Below are 18,731 nucleotides of genomic sequence, written 5' to 3' on the forward strand. Positions count from 1 at the left end.
AACAACTCCTGTTGTACAAGGCTAATAGAACTAGGAAGTAGACCACAGCTCCTGTTGTACAAGGCTAATTGAACTAGGAAGTAGAGCACATCTCCTGTTGTACAAGGCTAATAGAACTAGGAAGTAGCGCGCTGGAGTTTTGTAATGATTTCACCTTTTTCATGTTTATGTAGGGATGAGATGAGGGATGTATTTTCTTCTCTCTGTCTGTTTTATAAACGTATAGAGATGTAAAACTGTGTAAAGAGATCATCTTATGTGCGGAGATCAAACCATAATTCAGTTACGATGTGTGTGTGTTCCGTGTACATGAGGCCTGATTGTGTGTCTAGCCGCGGACTGCGCCATTGCTGCTTGATGCAATGCAGTGTAGTGGGTGTTGTGGTAAGGGGGTATGGGAGGGTGATGCAGTGTAGTGGGTGTTGTGGTAAGGGGGTATGGGAGGGTGATGTAGTGTAGTGGGTGTTGTGTTAAGGGGGTATGGGAGGGTGATGTAGTGGGTGTTGTGGTAAGGGGGTATGGGAGGGTGATGCAGTGTAGTGGGTGTTGTGGTAAGGGGGTATGGGAGGGTGATGCAGTGTAGTGGGTGTTGTGGTAAGGGGGTATGGGAGGGTGATGTAGTGTAGTGGGTGTTGTGTTAAGGGGGTATGGGAGGGTGATGTAGTGGGTGTTGTGGTAAGGGGGTATGGGAGGGTGATGCAGTGTAGTGGGTGTTGTGGTAAGGGGGTATGGGAGGGTGATGCAGTGTAGTGGGTGTTGTGGTAAGGGGGTATGGGAGGGTGATGCAGTGTAGTGGGTGTTGTGGTAAGGGGGTATGGGAGGGTGATGTAGTGTAGTGGGTGTTGTGTTAAGGGGGTATGGGAGGGTGATGTAGTGGGTGTTGTGGTAAGGGGGTATGGGAGGGTGATGCAGTGTAGTGGGTGTTGTGGTAAGGGGGTATGGGAGGGTGATGCAGTGTAGTGGGTGTTGTGGTAAGGGGGTATGGGAGGGTGATGCAGTGTAGTGGGTGTTGTGGTAAGGGGTTATGGGAGGGTGATGTAGTGGGTGTTGTGGTAAGGGGGTATGGGAGGGTGATGTAGTGGATGTTGTGGTAAGGGGGTATGGGAGGGTGATACAGTGTAGTGGGTGTTGTGGTAAGGGGATATGGGAGGGTGATGCAGTGTAGTGGGTGTTGTGGTGAGGGGGTATGGGAGGGTGATGTAGTGGGTGTGTGGTAAGGGGGTATGGGAGGGTGATGTAGTGGGTTTGTGGTAAGGGGATATGGGAGGGTGATGCAGTGTAGTGGGTGTTGTGGTAAGGGGGTATGGGTGGAGGATGCAGTGTAGTGGGTGTTGTGGTAAGGGGGTATGGGTGGAGGATGCAGTGTAGTGGGTGTTGTGGTGAGGGGGTATGGGAGGGTGATGTAGTGGGTGTTGTGGTAAGGGGGTATGGGAGGGTGATGTAGTGGATGTTGTGGTAAGGGGGTATGGGAGGGTGATGTAGTGGATGTTGTGGTAAGGGGGTATGGGAGGGTGATGTAGTGGGTGTTGTGGTAAGGGGGTATGGGAGGGTGATGTGGTGAGTGTTGTGTAAGGGGGTATGGGAGGGTGATGTAGTGGGTGTGTGGTAAGGGGGTATGGGAGGGTGATGCAGTGGGTTTGTGGTAAGGGGGTATGGGAGGGTGATGTAGTGGGTGTTGTGTTAAGGGGTTATGGGAGGGTGATGTAGTGGGTGTGTGGTAAGGGGGTATGGGAGGGTGATGCAGTGTAGTGGGTGATGTGGTAAAGGGGATATGGGAGGGTGATGTAGTGGGTGTTGTGGTAAGGGGGTATTGGAGGGTGATGTAGTGGGTGTGTGGTAAGGGGGTTTGGGAGGGTGATGCAGTGTAGTGGGTGTTGTGGTAAGGGGGTATGGGCGGGTGATGCAGTGTAGTGGGTTTGTGGTAAGGGGATATGGGAGGGTGATGCAGTGTAGTGGGTGTTGTGGTAAGGGGGTATTGGAGGGTGATGTAGTGGGTGTTGTGGTAAGGGGGTATTGGAGGGTGATGTAGTGGGTGTTGTGGTAAGGGGGTATTGGAGGGTGATGTAGTGGGTTTGTGGTAAGGGGTATGGGAGGGTGATGTAGTGGATGTTGTAGTAAGGGGGTATTGGAGGGTGATGTAGTGGGTTTGTGGTAAGGGGGTATGGGAGGGTGCAAGGTGTTGCAATGTAGTGGGTATTGTGGTAAGGGGGTATGGGAGGGTGATGTAGTGTAGTGGGTGTTGTGGTAAGGGGGTATGGGAGGGTGATGTTGTGGTAAAGGGGTATGGTAGGGTGCAGGGCTGAGGCGGTAAACCTGTAACAAACTGCTGCTGCCTGCCGAGTAGGCTCCCAGGGTGCAGGGCTGAGGCGGTAAACCTGTAACAAACTGCTGCTGCCTGCCGAGTAGGCTCCCAGGGTGCAGGGCTGAGGCGGTAAACCTGTAACAAACTGCTGCTGCCTGCCGAGTAGGCTCCCAGGGTGCAGGGCTGAGGCGGTAAACCTGTAACAAACTGCTGCTGCCTGCCGAGTAGGCTCCCAGGGTGCAGGGCTGAGGCGGTAAACCTGTAACAAACTGCTGCTGCCTGCCGAGTAGGCTCCCAGGGTGCAGGGCTGAGGCGGTAAACCTGTAACAAACTGCTGCTGCCTGCCGAGTAGGCTCCCAGGGTGCAGGGCTGAGGCGGTAAACCTGTAACAAACTGCTGCTGCCTGCCGAGTAGGCTCCCAGGGTGCAGGGCTGAGGCGGTAAACCTGTAACAAACTGCTGCTGCCTGCCGAGTAGGCTCCCAGGGTGTAGGGCTGAGGCGGTAAACCTGTAACAAACTGCTGCTGCCTGCCGAGTAGGCTCCCAGGGTGCAGGGCTGAGGCGGTAAACCTGTAACAAACTGATGCTGCCTGCCGAGTAGGCTCCCAGGGTGTAGGGCTGAGGCGGTAAACCTGTAACAAACTGCTGCTGCCTGCCGAGTAGGCTCCCAGGGTGCAGGGCTGAGGCGGTAAACCTGTAACAAACTGCTGCTGCCTGCCGAGTAGGCTCCCAGGGTGCAGGGCTGAGGCGGTAAACCTGTAACAAACTGCTGCTGCCTGCCGAGTAGGCTCCCAGGGTGCAGGGCTGAGGCGGTAAACCTGTAACAAACTGCTGCTGCCTGCCGAGTAGGCTCCCAGGGTGCAGGGCTGAGGCGGTAAACCTGTAACAAACTGCTGCTGCCTGCCGAGTAGGCTCCCAGGGTGCAGGGCTGAGGCGGTAAACCTGTAACAAACTGCTGCTGCCTGCCGAGTAGGCTCCCAGGGTGCAGGGCTGAGGCGGTAAACCTGTAACAAACTGCTGCTGCCTGCCGAGTAGGCTCCCAGGGTGCAGGGCTGAGGCGGTAAACCTGTAACAAACTGCTGCTGCCTGCCGAGTAGGCTCCCAGGGTGCAGGGCTGAGGCGGTAAACCTGTAACAAACTGCTGCTGCCTGCCGAGTAGGCTCCCAGGGTGCAGGGCTGAGGCGGTAAACCTGTAACAAACTGCTGCTGCCTGCCGAGTAGGCTCCCAGGGTGCAGGGCTGAGGCGGTAAACCTGTAACAAACTGCTGCTGCCTGCCGAGTAGGCTCCCAGGGTGCAGGGCTGAGGCGGTAAACCTGTAACAAACTGATGCTGCCTGCCGAGTAGGCTCCCAGGGTGCAGGGCTGAGGCGGTAAACCTGTAACAAACTGCTGCTGCCTGCCGAGTAGGCTCCCAGGGTGCAGGGCTGAGGCGGTAAACCTGTAACAAACTGCTGCTGCCTGCCGAGTAGGCTCCCAGGGTGCAGGGCTGAGGCGGTAAACCTGTAACAAACTGCTGCTGCCTGCCGAGTAGGCTCCCAGGGTGCAGGGCTGAGGCGGTAAACCTGTAACAAACTGCTGCTGCCTGCCGAGTAGGCTCCCAGGGTGCAGGGCTGAGGCGGTAAACCTGTAACAAACTGCTGCTGCCTGCCGAGTAGGCTCCCAGGGTGTAGGGCTGAGGCGGTAAACCTGTAACAAACTGCTGCTGCCTGCCGAGTAGGCTCCCAGGGTGCAGGGCTGAGGCGGTAAACCTGTAACAAACTGCTGCTGCCTGCCGAGTAGGCTCCCAGGGTGTAGGGCTGAGGCGGTAAACCTGTAACAAACTGCTGCTGCCTGCCGAGTAGGCTCCCAGGGTGCAGGGCTGAGGCGGTAAACCTGTAACAAACTGCTGCTGCCTGCCGAGTAGGCTCCCAGGGTGCAGGGCTGAGGCGGTAAACCTGTAACAAACTGCTGCTGCCTGCCGAGTAGGCTCCCAGGGTGCAGGGCTGAGGCGGTAAACCTGTAACAAACTGCTGCTGCCTGCCGAGTAGGCTCCCAGGGTGCAGGGCTGAGGCGGTAAACCTGTAACAAACTGCTGCTGCCTGCCGAGTAGGCTCCCAGGGTGCAGGGCTGAGGCGGTAAACCTGTAACAAACTGCTGCTGCCTGCCGAGTAGGCTCCCAGGGTGCAGGGCTGAGGCGGTAAACCTGTAACAAACTGCTGCTGCCTGCCGAGTAGGCTCCCAGGGTGCAGGGCTGAGGCGGTAAACCTGTAACAAACTGCTGCTGCCTGCCGAGTAGGCTCCCAGGGTGTAGGGCTGAGGCGGTAAACCTGTAACAAACTGCTGCTGCCTGCCGAGTAGGCTCCCAGGGTGTAGGGCTGAGGCGGTAAACCTGTAACAAACTGCTGCTGCCTGCCGAGTAGGCTCCCAGGGTGTAGGGCTGAGGCGGTAAACCTGTAACAAACTGCTGCTGCCTGCCGAGTAGGCTCCCAGGGTGTAGGGCTGAGGCGGTAAACCTGTAACAAACTGCTGCTGCCTGCCGAGTAGGCTCCCAGGGTGTAGGGCTGAGGCGGTAAACCTGTAACAAACTGCTGCTGCCTGCCGAGTAGGCTCCCAGGGTGCAGGGCTGAGGCGGTAAACCTGTAACAAACTGCTGCTGCCTGCCGAGTAGGCTCCCAGGGTGCAGGGCTGAGGCGGTAAACCTGTAACAAACTGCTGCTGCCTGCCGAGTAGGCTCCCAGGGTGCAGGGCTGAGGCGGTAAACCTGTAACAAACTGCTGCTGCCTGCCGAGTAGGCTCCCAGGGTGCAGGGCTGAGGCGGTAAACCTGTAACAAACTGCTGCTGCCTGCCGAGTAGGCTCCCAGGGTGTAGGGCTGAGGCGGTAAACCTGTAACAAACTGCTGCTGCCTGCCGAGTAGGCTCCCAGGGTGTAGGGCTGAGGCGGTAAACCTGTAACAAACTGCTGCTGCCTGCCGAGTAGGCTCCCAGGGTGTAGGGCTGAGGCGGTAAACCTGTAACAAACTGCTGCTGCCTGCCGAGTAGGCTCCCAGGGTGCAGGGCTGAGGCGGTAAACCTGTAACAAACTGCTGCTGCCTGCCGAGTAGGCTCCCAGGGTGCAGGGCTGAGGCGGTAAACCTGTAACAAACTGCTGCTGCCTGCCGAGTAGGCTCCCAGGGTGCAGGGCTGAGGCGGTAAACCTGTAACAAACTGCTGCTGCCTGCCGAGTAGGCTCCCAGGGTGTAGGGCTGAGGCGGTAAACCTGTAACAAACTGCTGCTGCCTGCCGAGTAGGCTCCCAGGGTGTAGGGCTGAGGCGGTAAACCTGTAACAAACTGCTGCTGCCTGCCGAGTAGGCTCCCAGGGTGTAGGGCTGAGGCGGTAAACCTGTAACAAACTGCTGCTGCCTGCCGAGTAGGCTCCCAGGGTGCAGGGCTGCAGTTTTGTTCTTAAAGAAATGCATACACACATTCTAGTATACACATACACACATACACACACAGGCCTGTACACTCACACACACTATCGGATGCATTTAAACATTCATACAATCACACGTGCTCTGTACAACACACACACACACACACACACACACACACACACTCATGGACCTGCAAATAGGGGGCTGCTAATGGCTTCCAGTGGGAGATGGGGAGAGCAAGGTTTTATCCCTTAAGTGTAGAAGACTTAATCAGACAGAATGGCCGGGGGCCAGCAGCAGGACTGTGCAGCCCGCCCCTCCTGGCCAGGGGAGCGGCTCCACACACATTACGTATTCTGTGTCTACCTCTCCTGCAGACGGCTGCAGTGGAGCTGGGCCCAGGTGAGACTGCTCTCTGGTTAGGTCTGCAGAGCTCTCTCACTCACACACACTCCTTTACATGTCCTTCTGTTAGTGTTCATTATCCAATCTGCATAAAGTAGCAGCCTTTCGTCTCTCTGTCCTTTCTTTCTCTGTGTCTAGCACTAGCCCTGTGTTCTACAGTGTATTAACAGAAGGTATAGCCCTGTGTTCTACAGTGTATTAACAGAAGGTCTAGCCCTGTGTATTAACAGAAGGTCTAGCCCTGCGTTCTACAGTGTATTAACAGAAGGTCTTGCCCAGTGCTTCCCAAACTCTGTCCTCGGACCCCAAGGGGTACACGTTTTTGGTTTTTGCCCTAGAACTACTACACAGCCGATTCAACTAACCAACTAGTCAACAAGCTTTGATAATTTTTATCAGCTGTGTAGTGTTAGGGTAAAAACCAAAACATGCACCCCTTGGGGTCCGAGGACAGAGTTTGAGAAATGCTGGTCTAGGACATGGCTGCAGACTCAGGCTGGCTTTACTGCCTGTACCTGAGCAGTCTCTTTGTCAATGCAAGGCCTCCCTGGGGTAGACCGGAGCACAGTTGTTTGTGTGTGTTTGGGGTTGAATGAAGAGGCTGAGTGAGGTAGGCTCTTTGTCTGATCGGGGTCTGGGTGTGTGCTCCGAGGTCCCCCGCACCTTGTTTGCGTTCTGTGGAGGAGCACACGCACCATTCCTTGGATAAATAAAAGGGCTCGTTTAGAAAGCGCGCGTTTGGAACACTGCGCTGTTCTCCCATCCCCCTTATGGGCACAGGGGCTTTTTGTCGGGTAAATTCACGCTCGCTGTTTGTGAGGTCCTCGAGAGTGGTCTTGTTTGATCTCTACCCTCGTGCCATTCGCTGCTATGCTGATTGCTGTGTTTCCGACAGCAACGCTACCCCAGCTACATTTGCTGGTGTGTCATGATGTTACAGCTTAACAGGGCCCAGAAATACAAATAGCAGCTTGCGCTCCCACCACCAGAGCAGCAATTAACAGAGGAATTTCAATAATATAGAAATAAATTGTGTCAAGGATTGGGTGGGTGTGTTTGTGTGTGTGTGGAGCTTTGTTTTTTTCAATCTCTTGAATAATAGTTTAAAGAGGGAGGGAGTAGGAGAGGAGCCTGCCCCTGTGATGCTACTAGACACAGTGTGCTTCCTCTGGGAGCTAGGAGTTGTTAACCCTTCTCTACCTGGCTCAGATACTCTGGTTAACATGCAGGTATTTAGTTAACCCTTCTCTACCTGGCTCAGATGCTCTCAGTATCATACTGACAGGTGTTAAGAGATAGTAGGGGACTGTTATAGTGGAAAGGTCAGGGAAGAACACCAATACTGAGTACACCCAGTCTGTAACTTAGGTTCTGATTTGCGGAAATGGTCCCAGTTGGTGAAAGAGGGGCTGAACCACACCTCAGTGGTGTGTGGACTGGGAGGGGAGGAGGGCAAACGAGGATCCCATTCTGGTTGTTGAGTTCTAGGTACCGGTTTTCCGTTTCTCTCACAGCCCCGGTGTGTGTTTTGGCAAAGGCTGGTCAGTGTAAGTAGGAAACAGAGGGTATCCAAGGTAACTTACTGAAACATGTTGGATTCATTAGACCCCCCCCCGTTCCTCTCACAGGGCTGTTTTACTATAGGTTAATGATGATGTCACAGAGCTTCTGAGGGAATTGAAAAACAGGGGAGGGACCTACTGTATATAAAGTAGTACTCTGCATATACTTCCCCTACCTTACATTCTCTCTCTGCTACATACTCCCACTCTCTCTGCCTCTGTTTAGCAGTCTCCCCCTCCACTACTCTCCCACTCTCTCTACCTCCCGCTGGCTTCAGGGTTCACATGAACAGTGCTCTGTACACATGGGACGCAGGCAGGCTGAGGACATCTGGAAATAAATAAATATATCCTCTCTGCTAATGAAGACGAGCAATTCCCCACGGTCACGCTTTTATTAGAATGGTGTTTTTATCTCTTTCTAATGATCGTTATCTTTATCTCCCCCATTCTCTTTTTTTCTCTCTCTCTGTCTGTTTCTCTTGCTTTGTTTGGCTGCCTGGTGATCGTGGTGTGAGGTCTGTCTCTATCCTCCGCTGGCTGTATGTTTCTGGTCATGTGGGCTAGGTCTCGCCCGCAGGACCAATCTCTCCGGGAAACATCTGTATCCCGTCCTGTGTCCACATCTCAAGGGCCAAGCCCCAAACCCCTGTCCGTCAGCACTGGCATTCCCCTCCTTTTCCCCGGCCCTTACCTTGCCTCTCCATAGCAACAAGACGGTGTATGGTTCAGTGTATAGTGTGAGCATCTGCATTGCCTCTGAACTCTATCCCAATGATTGCCTTCTGCATTCTTAAATGTAGTGGAATGGAATCTATGGAATCTAAATGAAGGTTAGAAAACATAATCTAGCAACATTTGGAGATAAATCATTCCAGGAAAGCCCAGACCAATCAATAGGTGTCTGTAATCTCCCCCATCTCTAAATTAGTTTTTTTAAAGCCGGTAATGATCCTGTCTGCTTCCATCAGAGATGGACGTTTTTTCTGAATTTACACCCAGTGCACTATAGCTCTGTGTGGGAGGCTGGGGCCTGGTAGTGTCCCGAGCTTCACTTGTTTTAGCTGGGGAGCTGTGTGTACAGTTGTGTGTGGATGGGGTTGCTGTGTGCTGTTGCCTGCAGGTAGCTGAGTGCAGTAGTACTGGGTAGTTGTGTTTGTAGAAAGAACCATCTCACCACCTCTACCCTGCTCTGCTCTCCTCTCTGCCTGACTACACTTTAATATTCCCCCTCTAATGAAGCGCTAAATGGAGGATGAGTAGAGCTCTGATTGGGTGTAATTTAGTGCTTTACCTCCTCTGCTGGGAAAGCAGTGTCTTTTAGGAATGAACAGGTCCACTGCAGGCTAGACTATTTAAAGAAGATCAACTGACTGTAGACTTTGACCGCCGTTTGTATTGGATCTAGCATGTGTTATGACACAGTGGGGTTTAGACTGTGTCCTCGTTCCTGAGAAAATGCCTCATTGGGCGTGACAAATTAGATTTTTTTCCCCCAAATAGTATAATTCCTGTATATGACAGTCCAAATAGTGCCTTGAATCCCTCCCTGAGCACCTGACGTATGAGCCATAGGCTGCAGACAATACCTGGTGTTCAGTAAATGTCCTCTAGGAGGATCTAAGAGCAGTCTGGGCCCGTAACTACTACAGTCCTAATGGGACCTTGGTCCAGATCCAGCCCATAGTTTCCCCCAAACACGCCTGAAGAGTGATCTCTCCTCAGAAACACCCAGAGAGAAGTAACTCTGAGTCTTCTGTACTATGAGAATACTCTATGAATGGTGTGAAAAGGTACTACTGAGAGACACTGCTCAAGCTGAAGCTCTGCCATTTGGCAGCTCAGACTCTCTCTCGACAGTCCTGGCTAGCTCAGGGAAGAGAAAGAGAAATAGAGAGGAATAGTGAAAGATGGAGAGAGATGTTATGGTGCAGGACAAGAGTTGACCCTAGTCTTCCAGGGGCTTGGGAGCCTGCTGTGTTTTTAGCTCTAGGCCATCAGCAACAAGGCCAGTCCTCTTGGAGTCTGGCCGACACACTGGTCCCAACTCTGGATATCTGGATCGCACTCATGAAATGAACATGGGATGGTTGAAGAATGGAAAACAGGGTCTGTTGCCCTTGGCTTTGTTGGGGAATATGAAATACAGTGTTTCTGGTCTGGTGAGGAGGCCACTCTGACCACCCTGCTGAGTTCTGCCTGGACAAACCAAGAGCATGAGGGGAAAATGGACTGGCCACTGCTTGGTCCAATCTGCACACTCAGACCATGAAGAGGAGTGTGTTATTTTTTCTGGAATGGGTCTGTTAGTATTTTGGTGTGGAATAAGCTTTTTATTTTTCCTCAACTTTATTTCAACTTAGGTGGGGAATTCACACATTAACAAAAAAACTCCATCTCTACGTACTAGCTCTGGGACTTTTTTACCACCTCCTCTCGCTAATAAAGAAAACAGTTTTGACAGTTTGTTTTCGTGGCTTCTACTAGACTGTTGTTGGCCCATACCCTGGGCCATGGGGTTGAGGGGAAGGAGGGGGGGGGTCCTCATTGTGTCCTGACTACTGCCATTTCCTGTTTGTGTGCCAGCGGTGCTTCCTTCCTCTGCAGTGCCCAGGAAAACCTTCAACACACCTTCCTGTTCTGATCTGGTTTCTGTTGTTACATATCTCACACCTCTGAAATTAGGACATCAAAACAAGGAGAACACATTCCCAGTCACTCAGGGTAGACAGACAGACAGACAGACAGACAGACAGACAGACAGACAGACAGACCTTTGATGTTTTCTCCCATCCAACCACCCAGCTAATGAATGATTGAACACTTGTTTTGAGATCTACCATTTGTGTTTTTAAGGCATTGTCATGTAGATTAAAAGGAACCAACAAAATGATGTAGTCCTAAAGAGACTGTATGTATTTCTAAGCATCCCTCTCTTTTGTCTTTCTCTCCTCCTTCTCTCTCTCCCCATCTCTCTAGCGGTAGAAGAAGGCGAGTCGTCGGAGTTTGCAGGGAACTGGGATTCATCGTCTGTCCAAACAGGTATCCGCTTTGTTATTCTGAAGTGTGCAGCCTGCCAGGCAGCTGTCAGATCTGCGACACAGATTAGATTCTATATGTCACATTCCAGGTCCACCGCCAGACTACCCACTGAATCAGAATCTTTAATATCAATTCCACATGGCCCAGAATGTTCTGCTCTGAGGGAGAGGGGGATGAGAGAGGGAGATATGGCATGAGGGAGAGAGAGCTTTTCACAGGACGCTAATGTCCAGGCCTGCATGTGAGAGCAGACAGGACTCTGGGGCTCCAGCAGTCTCACATCCTGTTTGAGGTTTTGGTGGTAAAGTAGCTGCACTGAATCAACTCCCCTGTCCTCCCTCCCTCCCAGCCTGCTTTATCCAGCTATTCACATAGGGCCTATAGCACAGCAGTGGGATGGGTTCCTGATGGGCCCAAATAGCATCATGGTGATTGCAATCAAGATCATTTGTTAAGGATTCCATTTGATTAATGCATGGCACCCACTTCAATGTTCTTTACATGCAGTGCAGACCCACAGTCACAGCCATGGAGTCATTGGTATGGCTGTACCTGGAGATGATGCAGCAGATTAATGGACCCATTTTTACGGAACACGGTATGAGGATGGTGACTGACTGATTATGGTGACATGTTGGCCGCTAGTCTTTGAGTCAGCCCAACATTATGAAGGAGAATATTTATTCTGTTATTTTACTGCAGTGAGAGATAAGAGAGCTGAATGTTCTTTATCTAAACGGTGCTCTCTCTCTCTCTGCCCTCCTTCTCTCCCTCCCTCACTCTGTCGGTGCTTCTGGGAGGGGGAATTGGAAAGTGAGGCCCTGAGGGTGTGATGAGGCAGGGGCTTCTGGTGGGGGGGTTGGGGGGTGCTGACTGAGGTCCTGGGTGGCTGGAAAGTGCTTTATGTGTGAGATACAGCAGGAAGGGGAGTCCCAGTGCTCTCACTAGCTCTGCTCTCTTCCTCCCTGCTGTTTCTCTTCACCTCTTCCCCACACACACACAGACAATCTCGCTCTATCATTCTCTCTCTTGTGTTTGTTTGTGCTCCTGTGTTCAGGCTCAGGGGGGCTGCCCGCCATTTCTTATTTAAAAATCTAAAAAACCTTCCTTCCCTTTATTCCCTGGGAGATGATGTCGACAAGGACACTGGCAGGCTTTTGCTGGTATTAAATTCAAATATTTTTCCTTCCCTTCTCTGGAAAATGTGTGTCGAGTTTGGAAAGAGCAGCGGGGGGGGGGTTGAGGGACGAGCCCCCCCCCACCCCTGAGGGCCCCTTTGGTCTGTCCCACAGGAGGTGCCTGCCTACCCCCTCCTCTCCACATCCCACCCTCCACCCAGCCTCCTTGAGACAGAAAAACAACACATCCCTCCCTGGCCCAGAGGGGGAGAAACGGAAAAGAGAAAAGACAGAAAATGAGCCAGGTCTGACACTGTAGACCAAGAGAGGGAGAGGGTGGAAAGCATGGAGAGGACGAGTGAGATTGAGTGAGGAAGCGAGAGGGGGGGGGAGGGGTTGGATAGTAGTACAGACGTTTGTCATTTCTGTGGAAGGAGGAGGGGCTGTCAGTGGTGATGTTTTAATAAGTGCCACTAGAGCTGTGGAGTTCAGCCTTGTTTTGCTGGCTTCCTGTTGGAAAGATCCCACTGCTTCACTGTCTGATAGAGATCACCAGGGTTAAGCACACAACACATGCTCAAGTCAAATTGTATTTGTCACATACTTCATAAACAACAGGTGTGGACAAACAATGAAATGCTTACAGGCCCTTCGCAACAATGCAGAGAGAAAAACATGGAGAAATAATAGAAAAGTAATAACAGGTAATAATAAATACACAATGAGTAGCGATAACTTGGCTATATACACGCTATGCTACAGGCAGAATTTTTGCGAGGTGACGGTTTCTCCATGACCTCTTACATACACAATCAATGCAGACACACACACTGCACCCTGTCCATGTGGACTGTGATTCATGGTGGAAAAAGTAGTCTCATATCCCTGAGCAAAGGGCCGATAAGGGGCTGTAATGGAGCTGAATTAGATTATTTCATTCATTTCCTCCCACAGCCATTGGCTGGCCGTTGCATCAGCGACACCAATGAGAAGGGCCTTTTTCCCCCCCGGCCCTGCCATTACACCATTGGGCTGTGGGTGTTGTCTGTGACCTCACTACTGAACAGTATGGTGTTCTCGCTATAGGAACAGTATGGTGTTCTCGCTATAGGAACAGTATGGTGTTCTCGCTATAGGAACAGTATGGTGTTCTCGCTCTAGGAACAGAATGCTGTTCTCGCTATAGGAACAGAATGCTGTTCTCGCTATAGGAACAGAATGCTGTTCTCGCTATAGGAACAGAATGATGTTCTCGCTATAGGAACAGTATGGTGTTCTCGCTATAGGAACAGAATGGTGTTCTCGCTATAGGAACAGAATGGTGTTCTCGCTATAGGAACAGTATGGTGTTCTCGCTATAGGAACAGAATGGTGTTCTCGCTATAGGAACAGAATGGTGTTCTCGCTATAGGAACAGAATGGTGTTCTCGCTATAGGAACAGAATGGTGTTCTCGCTATAGGAACAGAATGGTGTTCTCGCTATAGGAACAGAATGGTGTTCTCGCTATAGGAACAGTATGGTGTTCTCGCTATAGGAACAGAATGGTGTTCTCGCTATAGGAACAGAATGGTGTTCTCGCTATAGAAACAGAATGGTGTTCTCGCTATAGGAACAGTATGGTGTAAGGACAGTGCAGCAGACAGAGATGCTAAATGAGATGCTAAGCTAACATTACAGGCACCAAAGGCATAAGCATCACAACACATGCACCCATTTTTAGAAGAAGAAAGTTTCTAGAAAGACTTTTGTTATTGAAAACATATCAGACTTCCAATCCAACAGTCAGGGATTCAATTAGTTTAAAAAACCACGTGTGCTGTAATTTGGAGGATGTTTCCACGATAGTTTGACGGTTTTGTGCGTTGTTTGTGTGTTATGTCTGTGTATTTGTTGGGTTATAGTGTGTGTTTTTTTTTTGATTCCAGGGTGTCCCTTTAACAGTGTGTGTTGGATCACTCCACTGTCTCTCTCTCTCTCTGCAAAGTGAGATGTCAGTCAGTCTCGTGGCTGTGCACGCTTTCAGTCCCCTCCGGGCTCCAACCTGAGTGTGCGCCAGCCGTCCGGGGGAAAGAATGTACTGGTTTTATTTTTCCCCTTGAAAGGAGGAGAGGAGGGAGGAGGAGGAGGAGGAGAATATATTACAAGGGGCAGACTGAGACACAGGAGGACGGCCCTCCTTTCTGTTCTCGCTAACTAATGTATGGACATCTTGATGATGTAGACTAGAGGACAGTTTGAAAAAGAGGACGCGTGTCTCTCTCTCTCTCGTTCTCTCATTTGTCTCCCTCTTCCTTTTTTCTCTCGCCATCTCCCTATATAAACCTCTGGAGGTCCATAATATATTTTTTAATTTCCCCAAGGCAACGACAGGAAAACAGTTTTAATGTGCGAGGAGGAGGTGTGTGCTAGCGTGTGTGTGTGAAGCCACGGGCTGGAACAGGTGATGGCATTGGTGAGCAGCTGTCAGGCTGTTTGTGTGTGATTTAATTCGCTCCCTTCCATGACACTCCTTTTGGTTTTCATCAGCCTCTCTGGGTGGAGGGGCTGGTGTTGGGTGCTGCGCTCCCCTGCCTCCCTGCCTCTCTGGGGGGGGGGGGGGGAGTAGAGACACACTGAGCCTGGTACACAGTGCTTCTGCTGGCTCCCTGGGGGGAGCCCCGTATTTTGAAAAAAAAAGTTGGCAGAGGACAGGGGAGCTGTGGAGAGAGGCCTGCTTTAAATAGGTCCCCCTGTTTACTGGGAGAAGGAGAGGGCTCCCCAGAGAGGGGGGGGGGGGGCTGCGTCCGGCTGCACCTGCTCAGCCTGTGTCTGTGTCCCAGACCCCAGTCCTTTTGTTAGTACCCATACTGGACGCACCTGACAGCCTAGAGGCCAGTTCAGGAGGTTCACAGATTCATACAACATTGTACAAATGGTAAATAACCTTTTCTCACACTGTAAACCCAGTGAACCTCCCATGGTGATTAGCGGTGGCTATTTTAAGGGCACAAAGTGTTACATTTTTTCCTGAACAGTGAGAGCCACATGCCTTCTTTTTGAAACATTTACCAGGCATAGTGAATACAATGGTACAGTTGAAGTCGGAAGTTTACATAGACTTCAGCCAAGAAGCCAAAAATGTAGACCGTGTCTTGTTCATCCTTGGGAGCAATTTCCAAACGCCTGAATGTACCACGCTCATCTGTCAAAACAATAGCACCCAAGTATAAACACCATGAGACCACGCAGCCGTCATACCGCTCAGGAAGGAGAATAGTTCTCCTAGAGATGAACGTACTTTGGTGCGAGAAGTGTAAATCAATCCCAGAACAACAGCAAAGGACCTTGTGAAGATGCTGGAGGAAACAGGTGCGCAAGTATCTATATCCACAGTAAAACGCTCAGCAAGGAAGAAGCCACTGCTCCAAAACCATCATAAAAAAGCCAGACTACGGTTTGCAAATGCACATGGGGACAAAGATCATACTTTTTGGAGAAATGTCCTCTGGTCTGATGAAACAAAAATAGGACTGTTTGGCCATAATGACCATCGTTATGTTTGGTTGGAAAAAGGGGGAGGGTTGCAAGCCAAAGAACACTATCCCAACGGTGAAGCAAGGGGGGGGGCAGCATCATGTTGTGAGGGTGCTTTGCTGCAGCAGGGACTGGTGCACTTCACAAAATAGATGGCATCATGAGGGAGGAAAAGGATGTGGATATATTGAAACAACATCTCAAGACATCAGTCAGGAAGTTGAAGCTTGGTCGCAAATGGGTCTTCCAGATGGGCATTGACCCCAAGCATACTTCCAAAGTTGTGGCAAAATGGCTTAAGGACAACAAAGTTAAGGTATTGGAGTGGCCATCATAAAGCCCTGACCTCAATCCTATAGAAAATGTGTGGGCAGAACTGAAAAAGCGTGTGCGAGCAAGGAGGCCTACAAACCTGACTCCGTTACACCAGCTCTGTCAGGAGGAATGGGTTCAAAATTCACCCAACTTATTGTGGGAAGCTTGTGGAAGGCTACCCTAAACGTTTGACCAAAGTTAAACAATTTCAAGGCAATGCTACCAAATACTAATTGAGTGTATGTAAACTTCTGACCCACTGGGAATGTGAGGAAAGAAATAAAAGCTGAAATAAATAATTCTCTCTACTATTATTCTGACATTTCATATTCTTAAAATAAAGTGGTGATCCTAACTGACCTAAGACAGGGAATTTTCACTAGGATTAAATGTCAGGAATTGTGAAAAACTGAGTTTAAATGTATTTGGCTAAGGTGTATGTAAACTTCTGACTTCAACTACATGTACCTCACCAGGCCTGTTTTTCTTACTGTCTATGTGCTGTACCTGACTCAGTGAAGTGGAGCATTCCTTCTGAATCCCCTCTCAAACATACTCCGCTAGAGCTATTTGCAGTCCATCCATGTTTTACTTCTCTTGGCTGCCGCTGGTTGGTTTGAATGTTTGTGTGCTGTGGAGAGTTGAAAGGCAGCCTTGTACTCTTGTTGTTTTTTTATAAAAACACTGGTTTTGTGGAACTTGGAGCTCATATTTTTCTAACTCCCAGGCAGGCTTGATAGTGATGGCGGTGGAGTGGTGTACCGGCCGTGTTTGGGCGACCCAGGGCCAGGTGTCCTGCAGATTTACGCCTCTCTTAGCGCAAGTGTGTCCCAAACAGGCCTCCGTCCTGGCTCACAGCACTGCTCCAACACCTAGTCCTGACTCTCTGCTCCATCCGCTCATACAGTTTATTTCTCTCTCTCTCTCCCTCTCACTCACTCACTCACTCACTCACTCTCTCTGAGGACTCCAATAAAGTGTCTGTATTCTGTTTGCGGTATGCCTGTATTCTCCCTCTGTGTACAGTACGATCAAGTCTCACTTCCGTTGCGTGCCCACTGTATGAGTAATAGGAAACTGCTCTGCCTCCAGAGGTCAGGACATTGGGACTGGAACTAGCCAGGGGGATCGTAACGAGCTTCACTTTAAATGTCAAAACTCGAAAGGCACTTAAATGTAGGTTTTGGTTCTGAGCATTTTGAGCGGAGGGGAGGGAGCATCTCTGAACATTCCCAGACATTTGACTAGTATTTCAGTTCAGCTGGTGTTTATTCCAAGTCAAATAATATTCGTTAAGCTGATTATAAGAGGTAAGAGTAGATCTCTTTACCTCCGTGTACATCTAAGATGGGGATCGCTGTACTCTGATGGTGCAGTGAGGGAGGGATAAAGAGAGACTCTCTGTCTTTGCTGTTGCCTTTGTCTTGTCTTGTCTCCCCCGTCGCATGCCTGGCGGTGTCCATTAAGCCCACATCGCCCAGCTCCTAATTATTTCCACATCTCACGTTGGAGCTTTGCACCGTTAAAACAGGAGGAAAAAAAACATATCAACCTAACGAGCGGTAATTAGCGGGTCCCAGCAAGGCGGGCCTCTCCTCAGCAACACCACTGCTCTGTGGATTCTGTTAATTCACTTCTCTTCATCTAATTACCCCACACAAACATGTCTGTTTGCCTTTCCTCTGAGAGGGAGCAAGAGCGGGAGAGGGGCATTATCTACAAACATTAGACACCCTCCTCCCTCTCATAAACACACACACACACAATCTATGAGGCTTAATCAGCAGATATGAAAAGTGTGACCTTATTCATGAGGAAATAATTAGTTGAATAAAATCTGAAAGTACACTTGCCAACGAGCGGATGATTACTCTTAGCATACTGTATCTCCATAGCATTAAAGCGAATTGAAATAAAACCAATTACTGATTATTACAGTATATTGTAAGAGTATTACTTTGAGCACAACCTGCTGGTATGCAATGATTCCTTTCCCCTCTACAACCAGGAAGTGCCAGTCCAGTTGTAGATGTTAAGGGGAAGGGTTAAGATGACCATCCTATCATTACTGTAGGACCATGTTCTCACTCTGTTAACTCCACTGGTCTCTTCTTAAATGTACACCTCTTCTCCAAGTGTTTCTCCACTTTCCCCATCTTCTCTTTCTGACCATTACCCCATTATCTGTCCCAGGTGATTTTTTGAGGGGGGATATATGGAGATTGTACATTGTCTCAGCCCAAAATAAGTATGTGAATAGTCTGCCAAATTGTATTTGACAGTATTTTTAAATACTTATTTCAAATAGTCTTTTCAAATACCTAGGTTAACTGCATGGGAGTGTATTCGAGTCAATGTATTTGAGTATTTTAAATACTTTCCAAGTTTATTTCCAAATACATTTTACATTTAACTACTTGTATTTTCAAATAAAAAGTATCTGAATACTTACTTCCAATGTATGTGAAAGTAATTGAGATATTTGAAATAGTTTTTGAACGCAAGTCTGGTGCGTGTTTGTGTATGTGAGTTAATTTTATCTGACTGTGTGTGTATGTAAATGTGTGTGCGTGTGTACTATGTGTTTGTGTAAATGTGTGTATGAGTGTTTGTTTTTTGTGTGTTTTTGCCTCTTGGCGTGGTGACGGTCTGTGACTCAGAGATAATGGCTCTCCGCAGAGTGGGGGACAGGAGCTCCAGCTGGCACAGGGAGACATGACGTGTGCTGCTGGGATTACCACTGCACGCCATGCAGACCCTGCCTGTGTCCCCAACACTCCTCCACCCCTGGAAGCCCTAGGCCCTCATTAAGTGTCCCTACTCTGGATGGGATACCGGGGAGTGGGGCAGCCAGGAGTGGACTATTAAATGAGGGATAAAACAAACATATGAAAGCAAAAGTAGAGGAGGAGAGGGGGTATAGGATAATGTAATGTTAAAACTGCCTTTGAGGGTAAAATTTGTTCTTGGGTAGGTATTGTTGTTTTATGCAGACAGTGGTCAGGAGCATTGAGTTTAAACGGCATGTATTTTAAGATGAAACGCATCAATCATTATCTCCACAACTATCTTGTCAGAA

At 49.8% G+C, this 18,731-nt stretch overlaps 1 protein-coding gene across 2 annotated transcripts in view; it reads left to right on the top strand.

Moving 5' to 3' along the window:
- LOC139371103 (zinc finger protein 423-like) overlaps positions 1–18,731 on the top strand; it is a 155,382-nt gene that overhangs the window by 18,018 nt on the left and 118,633 nt on the right. For both annotated transcript variants that reach the window (XM_071111179.1, XM_071111188.1), the window contains exon 2: positions 10,642–10,704. In XM_071111179.1, the coding sequence (XP_070967280.1) occupies positions 10,642–10,704 (63 nt within the window). The remainder of the gene's footprint in view (positions 1–10,641; positions 10,705–18,731) is intronic.

The sequence above is a fragment of the Oncorhynchus clarkii genome, chromosome 2, assembly GCF_045791955.1.
Source record: "Oncorhynchus clarkii lewisi isolate Uvic-CL-2024 chromosome 2, UVic_Ocla_1.0, whole genome shotgun sequence".
In the NCBI taxonomy this organism is placed as follows: Eukaryota; Metazoa; Chordata; class Actinopteri; order Salmoniformes; family Salmonidae; genus Oncorhynchus; species Oncorhynchus clarkii.